Consider the following 16,857-nt stretch of genomic DNA (forward strand, 5'->3'; position numbering starts at 1 on the left):
TGACGTTTGTTTAAGGGGGGCATTGCCCCCTCTTGCGTATAGCCAGTAGGCCACCACTAATATTTCAGAAACCAAGAAAGTAGCATTATTTAGATGAAAAAGAAACACCACCAATCAGTAAATTTTGGAAGCCCATGTTTATTGTATTTATTTGGACAATGTACAGTCTTCAGCTTTTAGCCCAAGGAATTATACCCCGATACATGACTTCTGTAAGGCATTATGAAGCATATTTCACTGATGTTTTTAAATCTGACTAAAAATTATACCTATAATTAACCTATACCCACCTATCCCCCCCCCCCCCCCCTGCGACAAACTGGCGACCTGTCCAGGGTGTCCCCCGCCTCTCGCCCTATGATAGCTGGGATAGGCGCAGATTAAAGACACAAGATTAGCATAATGTAACCTGAGTCTTTCAAGGCCTTACTAAGAAGGCAGATACCAACAGGCATATCCACAGTGGCAGCGACAGAGTAAGAGCAGGAGGGACACCTGACCGAGCAATTGATTGGTAGCATTTTCCCACATTGCCAACTTTATCTACAGCTATTATTTCAACAGTCTGTGAGCAGCAGGAGGCATTGTAGTTTGCCACGATGATAGGAGCGCTCAATGAGGTGTATGTGAGGGTTCCATTACCCTGATGGAGGGAAATGCTCTCTATCCCAGTTCCGTTTCCATCTGTAATGTTAGCTGAGAGCCCCCACTGGAAATGTCCACACTGGGACAGATCATGAGGGCATTTGTTATCCTGCACGCTAACCACTTTACATAATGGCTGAATAAAATCTGTAATCTGGAAAAGAAGAAAGATGTGTTTGACATGTGTGAAAGGACTGTCAACATTCAGCTTTTGATCAGTAGGACATGTCTTTACCAGCAATTTGTGTGGATATGTTCAGAAGCGCTTTTGCTTATTTCACTGACTTACCTTGGTAACAACAGACAATCTCAAAACAGCATAATTTGAGTCAACGCCATTGGATGACTGTGCGTCAATAGTCAGTGTGACATCAGTGCCTGACTGCGTGCTGGCAGGTGGTGTTATGGTCAATGTAGCATTGGCATATTGCCCAGTTACCAGGGTGAGTCTGTCAAGACAAGAGTAAAATATAATAATACCACAGGGGCTACATTTGTTATATGCATTAAAGATGTGACAGAAACCTAATGTTGTATAGCACATTTGGGCGGAGCAATAACAACTATTGCTTACCCTTACCTTCTATACCAACTGATTATTGGGGTGACACAGGTCACTCAACCCTTTTATAATTTTAAAGCCCCAACAAATTAGACTCAAACAGGACATAAGGTAGCTGTGAACCCAATTTATGTGTTTTGGTCTAAGTTACGCTAACTAAGCTTCAAAGATATAAAAATGCTGTAAATATTAGCAGACTATCAGTGCCAGTCTTTACAACATTTAACATTTAAAGTATTATTTTAGCAGTGAACCTCTTACTCATTTGGGAAAATCATGGGGAATTTTCTGTCATTTCTGGCACTGATGGAATACTTTCCACCAGAGCTCTGAGTCATCACACTGAATGGAAGCTTAAAGGTCTGTCCTGGCTCCACACTGCTGTCCACCACAGCCTAGAGTGGACAAGGAAAAGCAACAACTTAAAAGGACTGGTATCGTTCTTGTACCTTGTGAATGCTTAATTATTCTGTATCTATTTATGGAATGAATTTGATTCGAATTAGACTCATTGTATCTGATATTATAGTCAAACAAAACACATTTACATTAAAGGGGAAATTGAAAAGACAAACCTGGATCTTCACTTTGGAGAGAGACATTTGGGTGTTTGACTGCCTCTGAAATTGACTGTTGGACACTTTGTCAGTTCCTTTTACAACGACCACAAACTCGCCTTTAGGGACAGCCTCAACAGTCACCAGAATTTCTCCATTGTCCATCTGAGTTAGTACACCATTGCTAAAACTCTCAGGACCTGAGACTTTTGCCAGGCTAACTTGTTCAGCAGTCATCGAAGACGGACCTCTTCTACCCATAACTGACAGTATTAGTGTGGCTGACTGGCCTGGATTTTCAGAATTAAGAAGAAAAGAATCAAAGTGTGAGGAAAAGCAAACGGAAAACAAAATTATATTAAAGATAAAAATAAAATATTATTACAAGATCTTTAAAAATCCTCTTTTGAGCTAAACAAGGTGCCAGTGGTGACGTAGTCATACATTTCACCACTAGATGATGCTCTTGTAATACAGAAACTTCACATCAGTTAACTACACTTGTTACTTGTGTTGTAATATAAATACGTTATGTGCAATGCTGTTAAAATGTCAAAAGTTACTCTATTGGTGGGGTGTGGAGCACATTTTTTTTTACTGAAAATAAATCTCTTAAAGCAAAATAAGGTCAGGTTAATGAAGTTACCTTCAACCGTAAAAGAATAAAACTGCTTTATTGTGGTGCTGTACCTTCTTGTGGACGCCCACTGAGCACTGCGTAACCTGGGTGAGGTCCAGCAAAGCTTTCCACAAAGTCATAGATAAAGGTAATTGTACTCTGACCTGGAAAAGCAAGCGTTTACAGTAAATACAGACTTACAGGAAATGCACATACACGGCAAAAACTCATTGAACCTGAATCACTTCTGACACTTGTATAATAAAGACTTGTAGTAAATAAACATATACCCGATTCTACCTGTGATTTTGAGTGTGTAGGGTTGGTTGGAGTTGATGTTGATCTGCCAGTTTCCTGCCTGCTTCTCAGAGTTGAAGCGAATCCTGTGCAAGTTGCCCACAGTCTGAATGGTGCCCAGTTTACCACTGGCCTCACTTTGACTCTGGGTTACACCTGAAAATGTTTAACATCCATTATCACTAATGGGTATTTTGCAATTACATTTGTTGAAATTGGTTGTGTGAAGCACGGAAATGTTTGGAAATGAGAGGTACCAGCAGGGTTTGTCAGCGTGAAAGTAATGGATCTTCCTGTGATGTAGATAGTGATGTTTTTCAATGACTCATCCAGTGTGAAGGGGAAGGTCTCTTGCGTTCCAGGATTTCCTGCTCGCTGAAGAACTGTCACCTGACAGAATTGAGGGAAAGGGGAGAAAAATGAGCGACTTACTCTGCGATCTCTATTCTTCAAACAATAGTCCAGTCATATAAGTCTCATTATATTCACTGAACTGTAGAATCATACCAGAGCTGAAGTTGAGGTGTCAAGGATAATATCTGTGGCTTGAGAAAGCTCTGATTTGGAAACATGAATGGCCTGGCCTCCAGAGGTCAGAGCTATGTCTTTGTAGTCGTCAAAGGAAGCAGCTCTGAGGGAACGACGGCGTCTGCTAATTGGTGTAGTAATGAAGAACGACACCTGTGGAGATCAGTTAATGTCACAGTTATACCCACAGCTGCCATGCCTAAGTAGGCTTAATGAATACTGATTATCATGAAGTGTCATTCTGCATTTACCTTTGACTTAGTGCTACTAATGAGAGCATTGATAGTGTCTTTGAGCTCAATGTCTTTTGCTAAAGCATCAGTGAAAACATAGATGTCAGAAGAGGAAGGAGCACCTGTCAGAGCAAGCTGGAGAAATAAAGTATACATAAAATCTTCGATGCATCCACATTTTCATCTTTCTGAAATGTTTTTGTCTGATTAACCAAAATCCCAGTTACAAGTGAAAATGTCACAACTGATTGTAGTACCTGAAGCCCTGACAGGCACATCTCAGGTTCATCACCTCCACCACTTGCTGTAAGCTTCGAGATTTCTTCTTTCATCTTATCCACGTGTGTTGTCCTGATCATAGGTCCAAACTCTACATACAAGAACAAAAAAGAGCTAACCATGTAGACTGACCTGAGGACTAAATATAGCCGGTTGTCTACAAGCACATTGGGACAATATGCAGATTTGCATCACAAATGCACTTTATGTTTCATAAAACAGAAATTAAATACAACTAGTACAGGTCGTTTAAATACCAGTAAATGCTAATATCATTAACGGGATAGAGGAGTTCATACCAGGGTCATTGAAAGGCACCAGGATGTACTCGGAGGGCTCGTCTTGTGTTCCTTTGTATGCGTCAATGATTTGATAAACAACTGATCTTGCTTCTTCAATTTCATCTGACATACTCCCAGTTGTGTCAATTACGAAGCACAAGACAGATGAGCGAGCAATCCCCATCATTCTGTGAGAAAAGAAAATTCAGTTTTCATTTCAATCCCAGAGTACTGAAATACTGAAGTAAAATACTTCATACTTCATAGTATACTCTGAAATACTTTGTTCATGTGTCATTATAGTACCTCAAAAAGTTACTGTCTCCTACAGCTAAGCGAAGATCCTGCAATAACTCGAGACTGGCGTCTGTTGCTGCTTGCACAGCAGCGTTGTGAAAAGCCAAGTTGTCTTGATGACGCTCATCTTTGCTGATGCCTCCTTGAGGATTGATTTTGCTAGTACGATCAGCTGCACCTCCATGGCTGCATTTACCTTACATAAGGAAGAGATCGTTGTACCCATATCTTGATTAGATATACTGATCTTGCATGTGTGTTTAAGTACTCCTAAAAAACCCTAAAAGCATGTAATAATAGTAAAAAATTATATGAAAAAAAATTGTGAAATCAAACTGATGTGTGTGTTAGTTTGGTTCAGTTCAGGTTTTATCAGTGGTACAGAAAACTGTCATACATGTCTGATGAATACAAAGTCACAGACAGAAACAAGTTAGGTTAGCTCAGCATAAACATGGCACTACTGAGGTAAAAAAAGAAAAAGAGTCTATCCTGTTAGTACATCTAAAGCTCACTGACATACAGTGGTCCCTCGCTATAACACGGTTCACTGCACTTTGCACCGTCAAAGGCTCCTGTGGTAGCACCTAAAAGGCAGAGGAAGATGCTAACCATCGCACAAAAAGTTGGACTTCTGGACATCCTAAATGTTAGGTATTTTAGTACCATGGTAAGCATTTACAGGATATTGTTTTATACAGGAAAACTGTTACTCAATAAGGCCCAACTACTAGTTGTTTTTCTCTTTCTCTGTGACCCAAGAATTAATGTGTAGGACTCACAAGCTGGTACCCCAAGGTCGAAAACACCACAGAGATGAGACCACTTCCTTACTCCCATCCTCCCTTTTTTCTTTATCTCCTGGAAAAGGCTCGTTAAAGGCTAGGTGGTTTGTTTCAGAATTCACTAATGAAAGAACTCTGTATTTTATGTCTAGGAGTGTATTTTGCTGGGATGATCATAAATTATAGCTGAACTGATAAACTACACAAGGGATACTTTGCTCAGAAGGCAGGAAGACGTTTCCTTATTTGGTCTGTACCGGTTTGAACTGGGAAAGCTGACACACGAACCTTTTTTTTAATCTATATAAACTGCTGTGTATCAAATAAACCTTTGAGTTGATTTGGGAAGGCAACCTGAAGCAGTCTGTGTTTCCTTGTTCTCCCAAGCTGCTCCCGGCGCTGTAACTAACCCAGCTGAACGGCATACTTGAGTGTTACTTTAAATAATTAGGAATCTTAGAAGGAAAGGACAAAACTCTGCTTATCGCTCACGCCACGGAGGAAACCCGGGAAGGCAATTTCCTTCACTAAAGGAAGGTAGAAGTTACCGTATTTTTCAGACCATGAGGCATTAAGCAAAACAAAACAGTCAAAAGAGTCAAACTTTACTCAACTCATTGTTCTTGCTTCCTCTATTTCCGTACCATTGATTCATTAATGTTGAATTCTCTGGCAGCTGCTCTATTCCCATGTTCTGGACCTGAAAACAGGGTTTGATCTTTGGCTTCATTCTGTAATACTGGACTTATTTTTCCACAAAGTTTCGAACTTTGAGAGTCTTTAAACAGGAGAAAAGTGTGACAATGTTCATGCCTGTCAGAGTAAAGTGTATAAAGTATGTAGTGAGGGGTTTTACAGCCTTAAAACATGGAGAATAAAAAAATAAAGCTGGCTACTTCGTGAATTTCAATTTTCCTGAGTTATTTTTAGAACGTAACTTCCACGATAAACGAGGGAACACTGTATTCTGTTTATTATTTTCATTGAGAAGTAGAGCATTATGTAAAAGCACAGGTTAAACGGAAAATATAAATAATATTAGCATAACTCGATTTAAATGTTCATGGGAGTGTGCGTGTGTGTGAATATTAGATAAAAAGCACTTAAGCATTGCAAAAATAGTGTTTGTATGAATGGATATGAATTGGTGAATGAGACATGTTGTATAAAGCGTGAGTGCTTAGGTAGAATAAGAACTATATAAGAAGTTCATTTAACATTTTAAGCTACAGTAAGTGAAATCTGAAAACTTGAAAACTGAAGCCCTTGGGTGAGAGGTGAAACTTGTTCAGGAAATTTAAAGAAGTCCATTCATGTTCTTTCCAAGCTTCTTAGATGTTCTCAATCATCATGGCCTTGATGACTGAGAACCTACACAGGCATTGTAGACATTGTTTGGGCATCTGCAAAATGCTCAGATTGTAGTGTTAACTGCTTCGAGTACGCACTGCCTTCGCAACTTGAATGTAATTTATCTATGTGTGTGAAATGATACCTTTAGGTTTGACAGAAGAAAAGACTCCCATATAGCCAGATGTGAGTTTCTTGTCTTTTAGGATGTTGGGGAGCAGCTGATTGGGGCATGTTCCACTGGCACTGTCACAGTTACTGCAGGTGGGGGTGTTCACATCTACACACACACACACACACACACACACACACACACACACACACACACACACACACACACACAAAACAGGATTACTGTAGGAGACGAAATGTCCAGATATCTTTTAACAACTAGTGAGACTCTAAGCAACTCATCTCTTTAATTCATTATTTATGTACACTGTTTGGAGTTGTTTTATGAATGCAGTGGTCTGAAAATGAAACGTAATGACCAGCCAATGATAATCAGCCACTGTCATGTCCTTAGCAAGACTTCAGTCTCTGATATTTGGTCTATACATATTCTCTCGAGAAAAGAAAAAAGCATGGATGTTATCTTTTTATGGCACTTTACCCATCCCAAGGGAATGGGTTGGGTTCATAATAGTGGTGATAATCCACACTTACCTGCCAGGTTATCCAGAGGGAGGCCTGGGTTTATGAGGTTGCTGTATGGCTTTGTGTACCCCAGCTCAACCCAGTTACTGTGGCTGTAAAAGTCCTGAGAGTGCAGAGAAACACATGTTACACAAACTTCATATAACCTCCATACTTAAATTTCTGATTGTATGGCTGTTCCAATACCTTTTTAAGTTAATTCATTTATGCCCTGGTGTTTTGTTGCACCCCTCTCACCTGTAGTGTGTGAAGGGCTCTACCCAGTGTTGTCCTTGCAGCCTGAAAATTCTCATTGTGAACGTTAGCTTTAATGGCCACCATGCCCTGTGTGATTAGGCTCCGCCCCTCCAAGAAAGCCTCAGAGTTGAAGTGATGTGGAGCACTAAAAGATTTTTTTAACATATAAGTGAGATCCTTGCCTTACCATTTGTAAAAATGTAATTTAATTATTCCATAGGTTGTTATTCCACGATTTTGCTTTACCTGTTGACAAAGTCGCGATCTACCAACCCATTCTGGGCGTAGATCTCTTGAAGAGCAGAATGAAATTTGGCACCAGACACCTCTCCTGTTGCTGTGGGACCTAGACAGGCTTGCACCAGCTCTTCAGGAGAGGAACCCTAAAGGGTAAAGTTATGAAGTTCAAAAAAATATTCCTGTTAAAAATGAAAAGGTGAGTACAAAATACATTTTACTTTATGAGGGGAACTGCATTTGTCAGAAAAAGAAAGCTCAAATTGTTAAAAAGCCTATAAGTTCTATTAAACACACACACACACACAAGCCTTGGTATTAAGTTTAATACAATCATAAAAAGGACAATAAATGGGTACATTTATTCTGTGGGTTTCTTTTTTGCTTTTAAAGCTTATCCAGACAAACATCCACATTAAAATGGATCTGACTTTGTGTTTAAGTGTTAATGTTTTTATCTGTGGCAGGCGACTAAGTTTATGCTATTTTGTACATATTGTATACCTACCGTGGGGTTGAACTCATAACCATTTTTCTCAGCCACCGCCTGACACGTCTCTCGCACTTTCTGCAATATAGCCGTTCCTGTAATGCTGACATGAGTGGATGCTCCACCCCCAGTAGAGACAAAGGCCATACCTGGCCCTAAAAGAGCCAAAGGCAGCAGCGCTATGACCAGCAATGAATTCATGACAGATCTATTTAAAAAAAAAGAAAAAAAGGAACAGCATTTGTTAATTTAGCTGATTCAGTTAATTTTGATTAGAGTACTGCAAACATACTAAAACTGTGTGGTTTGAGATAATTACAAAGTAAGTAATTAAGTAGTTTTTTTCAGAACAGGTTCAATCATTTATAAGGATTTTAAAAGGTTTTTATTTTAATAAAATATGTTAATAATATAAATAATCATTGGAATCTTTAACAAAAACTCTACTTTACAAACAATATGCAGCTGTTTCCAGTGCGTTACATTCAAGTACAATACTGTTCTTATTTTATCTTATTTCTTTATAGTTGTATATATGTATATTTTAATTTTAATTTTTACAGTTTGCACCTTTGATCCAGAGGACGATATTTCATCCCACTGTATACTTGAGTGTATATTGTTGGGTTGACAATAAAACTCTATTTTACTTGTGCTTTTTCATCCTGTGATTTATATTTACACAGATTTCAGAGTAAAAGTTATTATGTAGTAATGAATAAAAAGCCAATGAAAAATAATGAACATTTTCAAATTAAGTTAAAGAAAAAATAATTTAAAAGCTACCGTACATGCAATACGGGGAGAAAATGTCATTTCAGTTACATAAATAAACTATAAAATACAATCATACCTTGATGTTTCCAACCTATGACGACTCCAGTGGGCTTTAAAGTGTGCTGCCCTGTCACTGAATATATACTGAACTAAGGGAGGGGACCTGAACATGACATAAAGAGCTGTAATGTCATGTCATGGGGGTTGTTACATAAAATGTCTTGGTCCTTTTTCTGATAGGAAACATCTGGCAGGAAACATCTACCAGGATGTCTCTTGGGGCAGAGGGCAACCTGCCAATGACGCCAAGGCTTGTTATGCTTGGTAAAAAGTCATTTATGAAAATGTTCTGTATATTTTAGATAATAATTTGGGGGATTTAAGAGTAAGAAAATGTGCCGCACTTAGTGGTGTTTGTAATTCAACTTGACTGAGGTTAAATTTCTTTTTTACTATGGATTTAATTTGTTGATATTCTAAAAACCTTGTCTTGTTGATCCCATATTGTTCAACTAGTCTGTCAAATGGAATAAATTCTGTTCCCTCTAATATATGTTCTAAGTATTTAATTCCTTTACAACTCCATTCTGGGAAATTAATCATATTATTGTTTTGTAATATGTCAGGGTTATTCCAGATAGGTGTACGTTTGCATGGGATTAATGAAGACTCCGTTATTTTTAGAAACTCCCACCATGCTGTTAGAGAAAAGCTGATGTTGATACTTTTAAAGCATTCATGTCTTTTGATGTTTGAGCTAATAAATGGTAGGTCTGAAATCTCTAGATCCTTGCATAGTGCCTGTTCAACATCTAGCCAGGGCTCAACTAAGAAGGTATGTTTTAACCATTCTGAGATGAACTGAAGCCTGTTGGCTAAGAAGTATTGGTGAAAATTAGGCAGATCTAATCCTCCTCTATCCTTGGTTCTTTGTAGCGTTTTTAAGCTAATACGCGAGGGTTTATCTTTCCAAAGGAATTTGGAAATATATGAATCCAGAGATCTGAACCAATCTTGTGATGGTTTGTTAGGGATCATCAAAAATAAGTAATTTATTTTTGGCAAGATCATCATTTTTATAGTGGCGACCCTTCCCATGAGTGATATGGGTAAAGATTTCCATCTAGTCAGATCGCCTTCTACTTTCTTTAGAAGTGGGATGTGGTTTAGTTTAGTTAAGTCTGAAAGCTTAGGAGAGATATTAATACCTAAATATTTAATATTTCCGGATTGCAGTGGGGCAGAGGAAGAATTATGGAAGGAGCAGTTAATGGGGAGAACTGTAGATTTTGGCCAGTTAATTGAATAATCTGAAACTCTTGAAAACCAGTTTATTAAAGTAATTACCTCAGAGAGGTTGGTTTGTGTGTTTTGCAGAAAAAGCAACACATCATCCGCATAGAGACTGATTTTATGTTCTATGTTCTTACATTTTATGCCCTTGATTGTTGTAGCCTGTCTAAATGCTGCTGCTAGAGGTTCGATAAAAATTGCAAAAAGTGAAGGGGAGAGTGGGCATCCCTGTCTGGTGCCCCTCAGGAGACAGAAGCTGGAGGATGTCTGGTCATTTGTTCTGATACGAGCCGTTGGGGAATTGTATAATATTCTTATCCAGTTTATGAAAGAGTTTCCAAAACCAAATTTGTGTAAAGTTGCGAATAAAAATTTCCAATTAACTCTGTCAAATGCTTTTTCTGCATCTAGAGATAATATTATGGTTTCGATGTTTTTATCGTATGAGTAGTCTATTAAATTAAGTAATCTACGAGTGTTTGTTGAGGAGTGCCGACCTTTTATGAAACCAGTTTGGTCAGGATGAATTAAGAGGGGGGTCATTTTCTCTAATCTCTTTGAGAGAGCTTTGCAGATTATTTTAAGGTCTACATTTAAAAGAGAAATTGGACGATAGCTTGAGGGAAATAAAGGGTCTTTGCCTGGTTTTAGCAGGAGACTAATGTTGGCAGAATTCATATTTGGTGGTAGTCTGCCCTTTTCCTCGATTTCCTGCAACATGCTGTGGAATACTGGTGCCAAAATTGTCCAGAATTCTTTTTTTTTTTTTATATTCTTTATTTCTACAATATTACCTCATAAAGATGATTACAGGCATTAATTAACACAGTTTACAAGAGAAAAACGAAACAAAACGAGAAGAAAGACAGATAGAAAGAAAGAGAAAGAAAAAAAAAAAGGAAAAAAAAATTATATATATATATAAAATAAAAGGAGAAAGCTCTGTCGGGAGTAAACAATTAACTAAATTGGTGGTTTCAAGCTTTAAAGAGAAAATTCGGTTTATAGGTATTAACGTATTGGACCCACTTATCCCAGCACAGATGGAACCAGGCCATCCTGTCATTAACATGAGCTGTTACTTCCTCCATCCTATATATCTCTAACGTAATTTCCCACCATAATGACAAAGTCGGTATGTCTTGCGAGGACCATTTCTTTGTTATACATTTCTTACTTGCAACCAATAAAGCTCTTAACAGACATATGTCATTTTTGGACCAGTTCTGCGGTATACAGCCAAAAAAAATTGTCTTCATATCCTGAGGGAATGTACAGTTAAAAATGCCTTGTAATATACCATGAATGTCTTTCCAGTAAGTCCGTAGCACAGGACAGTCCCACATAATATGGGTGTGATGGGCTCCTTGGTATCCACAGTTTCGCCAGCACACGGGAGGATTCCCATCATAGTGAGCCTTTTGACATGGAGTGATAAAGAACCTTATCAGAGTTTTCCATCCGAACTCCCTCCAGCTTTTGGAGGAAGTACTCCTCCATTGCCATTCCCACATCTGAGTCCATTCTTCCCTAGAAATACACATCCCTCCCTCCTTTTCCCATAACATCTTCACATAATCAGTTGAGTGTGGAAGCTTATTCATAAAAAAATTGTACCAAAAAAAAATGAGTCTTGTGTCAACATCCCCACTGTACGCCTGTCTAAATAAAGTTACCAATTCCACGTTAGTATTTGACATCTGACCGATTGTTGTCTTTATATAGTGTCTTATTTGCAAGTATCGAAAAAAATCCTGTTTTTCTAGATTGTGTCTCTGTTTCAGCATGTCAAAACTAATAAGGTTCCCATCCTTTATCAAACTATCATATGTAGATAACCCTTTAGCAGGCCAGCTTTTAAAACGTGAGTCCAATTTATTCGGGGCAAAGTCAGAATCATATGCATACCATTTGAATAAAGCCAAATCCTGTTCAAGTTTGAATTCTTTCACGACTTTTCTCCATATATTAAGTGTGCACGACACCCAGGGGTTATGAATCTTGTCAATATATTTTCGAATATTCGAGTCCATCAGGACAGCTTGTATTGGGGAGGAAAACATATTCTCCTCTATAGTCTTCCAGTGTGCTTGGTAGCTTGTATCACACCAATTAACCACCGTTTTCAACTGAGCAGCCCGATAATAATTTTTTAGTGATGGCAACCCCCATCCTCCCACCTTCTTATGTAATTGTAAAGTTTTAAAACAAACCCTCGGCCGCTTCCCCCCCCCCCCCCCATATAAACCGCGATATTATTTTATCCCATTCATTGAAAGACTTGGATCAATGGATATTGGTAGTGTTTGGAATAAATATAATATTCTTGGCAAGATGTTCATTTTAATAGATTCAACTCGTGAGTGTAAAGAAAGAAAGGGGATCATGTTCCATCGCCTAATATCACCCACTATTCTCCTTTGTAGAGAACCAAAATTCTCCTCAAATAGTTTAGTTAAATCCTTGGGAATAACAACTCCTAGATATTTCAATGATTGTGCTTGCCAATTCATTGGATATTGAACAACCATGTGAGCTGGGGGGTTGTAGTTATAGCTGAGAATTTGAGTTTTAGACATATTAATTTTATATCCAGAGAGTTTCCCAAATTTTTGACACAGATTCATCAGCGAAGGCAAGGAGTTAGTGGGCTGATCTAAATAGATCAATATGTCATCCGCATAACAAGCGAGCTTGTGTTCCTGTCCTGCAATAGTGATCCCCTTAATGTCTTTATTTTGTCTAATTGATTGTGCCAAGGGTTCTAAGTACAATGCAAACAGGAGCGGGGACCAAGCACAGCCTTGTTTATTTCCTCTCTGCAGAACGAAGCTATTTGAGAGAGAACCATTAACTTTAATTCTTGCGGTGGGGTTAGTGTATAGTGCCCTCACCGTATCAACAATTCCCTTATGTAAGCCGAATTTATCCAGGACTTTATATAGAAAGTCCCAATTTACAGAATCAAAGGCTTTTTCTGCATCAATACTCATAAGCATGGCTGTACTCTTAGATGTCTGTATCTGATGTATTACATGAAGAGTTCTACGTATATTATCCTGGGTCTGTCGTCGTCTTATAAACCCCGTTTGATCATTGCTAATTAAGTCAGGTAAAAATTCTTCCATTCTCCTGGCCATTATCGAAGTAAACAATCTATAATCTATGTTAAGGACAGAAATAGGTCTATATGAGCCACACTCCATTTTGTCTTTCCCTTCTTTCGGAATAGCCGAAATAATTGCCTCCTTCCAACTCGGTGGAATTTGCGCTGTTTTTAACACCCAGTTAAAAGTAGTAAGTAGTGTAGGGATCAAATCCTGTTTGAATTCCCGATACCACTCCGCGGTGTAACCATCGGAGCCTGGTGACTTATTTGATTTCAGCCTATTGATGGCATTCACAAGTTCAGCTTCCGTCACCTCCGCTATCATCGTTTTATTTTGTTCCTCGTTAAAGCTTGGTAGGCATAAAGAGTTCAGGAAGTTGTCCATTTCGTGTTCAGCCCCCCCTGGGACTCCCGCATATAATGTTTTATAAAATGATTCAAAGGCGTTCTGTATCTTGCAAGGATGAGTCATTATATTCCCCGTCTCTGGGTGTTTGATTTTAGTTACAGTATTCTCCGCTATCTTCTTCTTAAGTTTCCATGCTAAAATTTTCATTGATTGCGATCCTCCATCATAATGTTTCTGTTTCAAATATAACAATTTTCTCTTTATCGTCTGTATACTCTGCGTATTTATTTCATTTCTAATCATTGTTAGTTTCTGCAAGGTGCCCGCTGAAGGCTTATGTTTGTGCTCACTTTCTAATTGTTTTTGAATCGCTTGTAAATCTTCCATTTTTTTCTCTCTTGCTTTTTTTTGGAAGGAGGCAAATGCTATAATCTTCCCCCTCATAACAACTTTTAATGCGTCCCATAGTATCGGGGGTAAAACCTCCCCATTATCATTAATTTCAAGGTAATCTTTGAGCTCTGCCTTTATTACTTTCCTAAATTCTACATCTTTAAGCAGGGATGAATTCAATCTCCAAATTGAAACTTTTGGGTGTACATTCATATCAATCGTTAGGTACAGCGGTGCGTGATCACTTATATCTATCAAGCCCATCTCGCATGTTAAGATTTTATCCCTATCTCTTCCAAACATTAAAAAATAATCTATCCTCGTGTAAAGTGAGTGTGGGGCTGAAAAATGAGAGTAATCCCTCCTTGTAGGAAAGCGATTTCTCCATACATCAATTAAACCCACCTCATCGAACAGTGCTGAGATTCTTTTATATAATGTACTCGATCCCGGCTTCTTTCTTTTAGAGCTATCTAGGTCCGGTTGTAGGCGTATATTCAGATCACCGCCGCAAATTAAAGGGCCTTGAGTTTCTGTCACCATTATGTTAACAATGTACTTAAAAAAACTTAGGTCACTTCCTGGTGGGGCGTACACATTCATTAGAGTAACCTGATTACCATCAACTGTTCCCCGTACCAGTATAAATCCCCCATCCTTATCTTTAAGTTCAAATGACTTTTCAAAGTTCAGTGCCCTGGAAATCAAGATTACCACGCCCCGTCTGCGGCCTGATTCATACGCTGAGGAGAACATATTTGTAAAACCCATCCTCCTGAGTTTTTCATGTTCATTATTATTCAAGTGTGTCTCTTGTAAATATACTATCTGCGCTCGATCTTTCTTCATTTTATTCAAGATTCGACTTCGTTTAATGGGATTCGTGAGCCCATTCACATTAAAAGATATAACCTTAATTCCTCTAGTAGTCATTTATCCGAAATAAAATATCCAGACTTAATTAATTTATCAACTGGTAAACTCCCTTTAACAACCCAAATAATAAACAACCTGTCACGGTCCTGGGTCTCCTGACCCAGCGTTTTTAGTTCTTTGTGATTTTCGTATTATTGTACTTGTGTGATTTATTCCATGGCTTCTAGTTTTGATCCCTTGCCCTTCATGTCTCCCTGTGTGCCCCTCTGTGTATCTGTGAGCCCTCGTCTCTCCTTATGTTTTATTCCATGCTTCCCCTGCCCATCATGTCTAAGTTCTCCCCGTGCTCTCTCTTCCCCCTGTGTGCCCTCTATGTATTTATGAGCCCTCGTCCCCTTTCGTGTTTATTCCGTGTCTCCCCTGCCTGTTACGTTGGTGTTCTACTCGTGCTCTCTCTCCTCCTGTCTGAACCTCTGTGCTCCTTGTTTCACCTCTCCCGTCAGTGTTCAGTTCACCCCGCCCTGTCTCGTTATGGTTATCAGTGTCACCTGTGTTCCCCGTGTGTTCCCACTCCCCTCGTTAACCCTCTGTGTATTTCTGTCTGCGTCTCCCTCTGTTCAGCGTGACGTCGTCCCTCATGCTGTGTGTGATTCCCCCGTGTTTCCTGGTGAGCCTTATGTTAGTTTTTCCCCAGTCTAGTTTTGTATCGCCTATCATCTTCTGTTACGCAATAAAGCTGCCTTTTGAGTTTATTCCCTCGTGCCTGTGAGTCCTGCATTTTGGGTCCTACTCCTGCCTGCCGCACAGCGTTCCATGACAGTACGACGTCACCAGTAATGGATCCAGCGGACTCACCGTGGAAGCGCAGCTCCCGTTTTGACGGGACTCGGCTAGTGCTTGGAGGGCCTCCGTGCTGCCGCTCCTCACTAGCTGCTTACCCTTCGGTCCACTCACCTGCTTCCTCTCCGCGGACGCCCAGGTCTCGCAGAAAACGCTCCAGCCGGTCCCGGGAGGATTACTACGAGCCTGCAAGCAATCAGCTCACGCCTGCACAAGCCTTTTACAAGATGTTAGGGATTATTATCGTGCCGCCTGACTCACCCAGCATTTCCACATCACAGCAGGAGCAGCCACAGCAGAGTCCTCCCTCGTCACATTCCGCCAGCGCCGCTCCCTCTTCAACAGGGAGGCAGCGAACACGCAGCCAGCACTCACAGCTCCAGCAGGAGCCTGGGATTCAGCTCAAACAACCGCCTAGGGTGAGTGACAGAGTCTCCCTTCATTCGCCTTTTTTGTCAAGGGATAGACAGACTGTTTCCCCCAAAGCTGCGAACGCCAGCTACATGAACACTACAGCTCGTGTTTCTCCGGTTCGGGAAAATAAGAGTTTTCGTTTTAAGAATGACTATTTTCCCATTGGTTCAGAAGACTGTGCGCCTGATGTTTTTTCAGATCCAGGAGTTAAGACTGTTCCGTCTGGATCTGTTTATTCTGGAGCTATGTTTATTCAGTCAGCTGCCCGTCCGCTTTCAGCTCAGTCCCCTGCTCAGCAGCCGTCTGTATCTCAGTCTCCAGTGTCACCTGCTCAGCAGCCGTCTGTATCTCAGTCTCCAGTGTCACCTGCTCAGCAGCCACCTGTAGCTCAGTGTCCTGTGTTTCCTGCTCAGAAGCCGCCTGTAGCCCAGACACCAACTCCACCACCATTTTCGCCTCAAGCTCAGTTAGCCGCCCGGCCTCAAGCTCAGTTAGCCGCCCGGCCTCAAGCTCAGTTAGCCGCCCGGCCTCAAGCTCAGTTAGCCGCCCGGCCTCAAGCTCTGTTAGCCGCCCGGCCCGAAGCTCTGTTAGCCGCCCGGCCCGAAGCTCTGTCGCCACCTCCACCACATTCAGCCTCGCTTCCCATAGCACAGTCACATCCACAGCCTGACTTACTACAAACCTTATTTCAATCCTTAGCCCAGTCAATAGCTCAGTTGGTAGAGGAATCATCGGCCTTATCGACAGCTCAG

At 40.1% G+C, this 16,857-nt stretch overlaps 1 protein-coding gene across 2 annotated transcripts in view; it reads right to left on the minus strand.

Moving 5' to 3' along the window:
* Window positions 1-118: 118 nt before the first annotated feature.
* Window positions 119-16,857, minus strand: part of vwa11 (von Willebrand factor A domain containing 11) — a 36,446-nt gene continuing 19,707 nt past the window's right edge. Inside the window, exons 1-18 of one of the 2 annotated variants that reach the window (XM_085277888.1) lie at window positions 8,908-9,234; window positions 8,073-8,262; window positions 7,574-7,710; window positions 7,328-7,472; window positions 7,100-7,193; window positions 6,579-6,713; window positions 4,308-4,494; window positions 4,020-4,189; window positions 3,699-3,811; window positions 3,460-3,576; window positions 3,188-3,361; window positions 2,938-3,070; window positions 2,684-2,836; window positions 2,455-2,547; window positions 1,783-2,054; window positions 1,469-1,602; window positions 935-1,094; window positions 119-799 (exon numbers count right to left, since the gene is read on the minus strand). In XM_085277888.1, the coding sequence (XP_085134014.1) occupies window positions 419-799; window positions 935-1,094; window positions 1,469-1,602; window positions 1,783-2,054; window positions 2,455-2,547; window positions 2,684-2,836; window positions 2,938-3,070; window positions 3,188-3,361; window positions 3,460-3,576; window positions 3,699-3,811; window positions 4,020-4,189; window positions 4,308-4,494; window positions 6,579-6,713; window positions 7,100-7,193; window positions 7,328-7,472; window positions 7,574-7,710; window positions 8,073-8,262; window positions 8,908-9,002 (2,883 nt within the window). In that variant the 5' untranslated portion in view covers window positions 9,003-9,234 and the 3' untranslated portion in view covers window positions 119-418. Of the gene's footprint in view, window positions 800-934; window positions 1,095-1,468; window positions 1,603-1,782; window positions 2,055-2,454; window positions 2,548-2,683; window positions 2,837-2,937; window positions 3,071-3,187; window positions 3,362-3,459; window positions 3,577-3,698; window positions 3,812-4,019; window positions 4,190-4,307; window positions 4,495-6,578; window positions 6,714-7,099; window positions 7,194-7,327; window positions 7,473-7,573; window positions 7,711-8,072; window positions 8,263-8,907; window positions 9,235-16,857 lie in introns of those variants that run through there. The other variant, XM_085277889.1, reaches the window with a different exon arrangement.

This window comes from Mchenga conophoros, linkage group LG6 (assembly GCF_057382185.1).
Source record: "Mchenga conophoros isolate Kocher_MC1m ecotype Shallow Benthic linkage group LG6, M_conophoros_male_GT1.1, whole genome shotgun sequence".
NCBI classification, from domain to species: Eukaryota; Metazoa; Chordata; class Actinopteri; order Cichliformes; family Cichlidae; genus Mchenga; species Mchenga conophoros.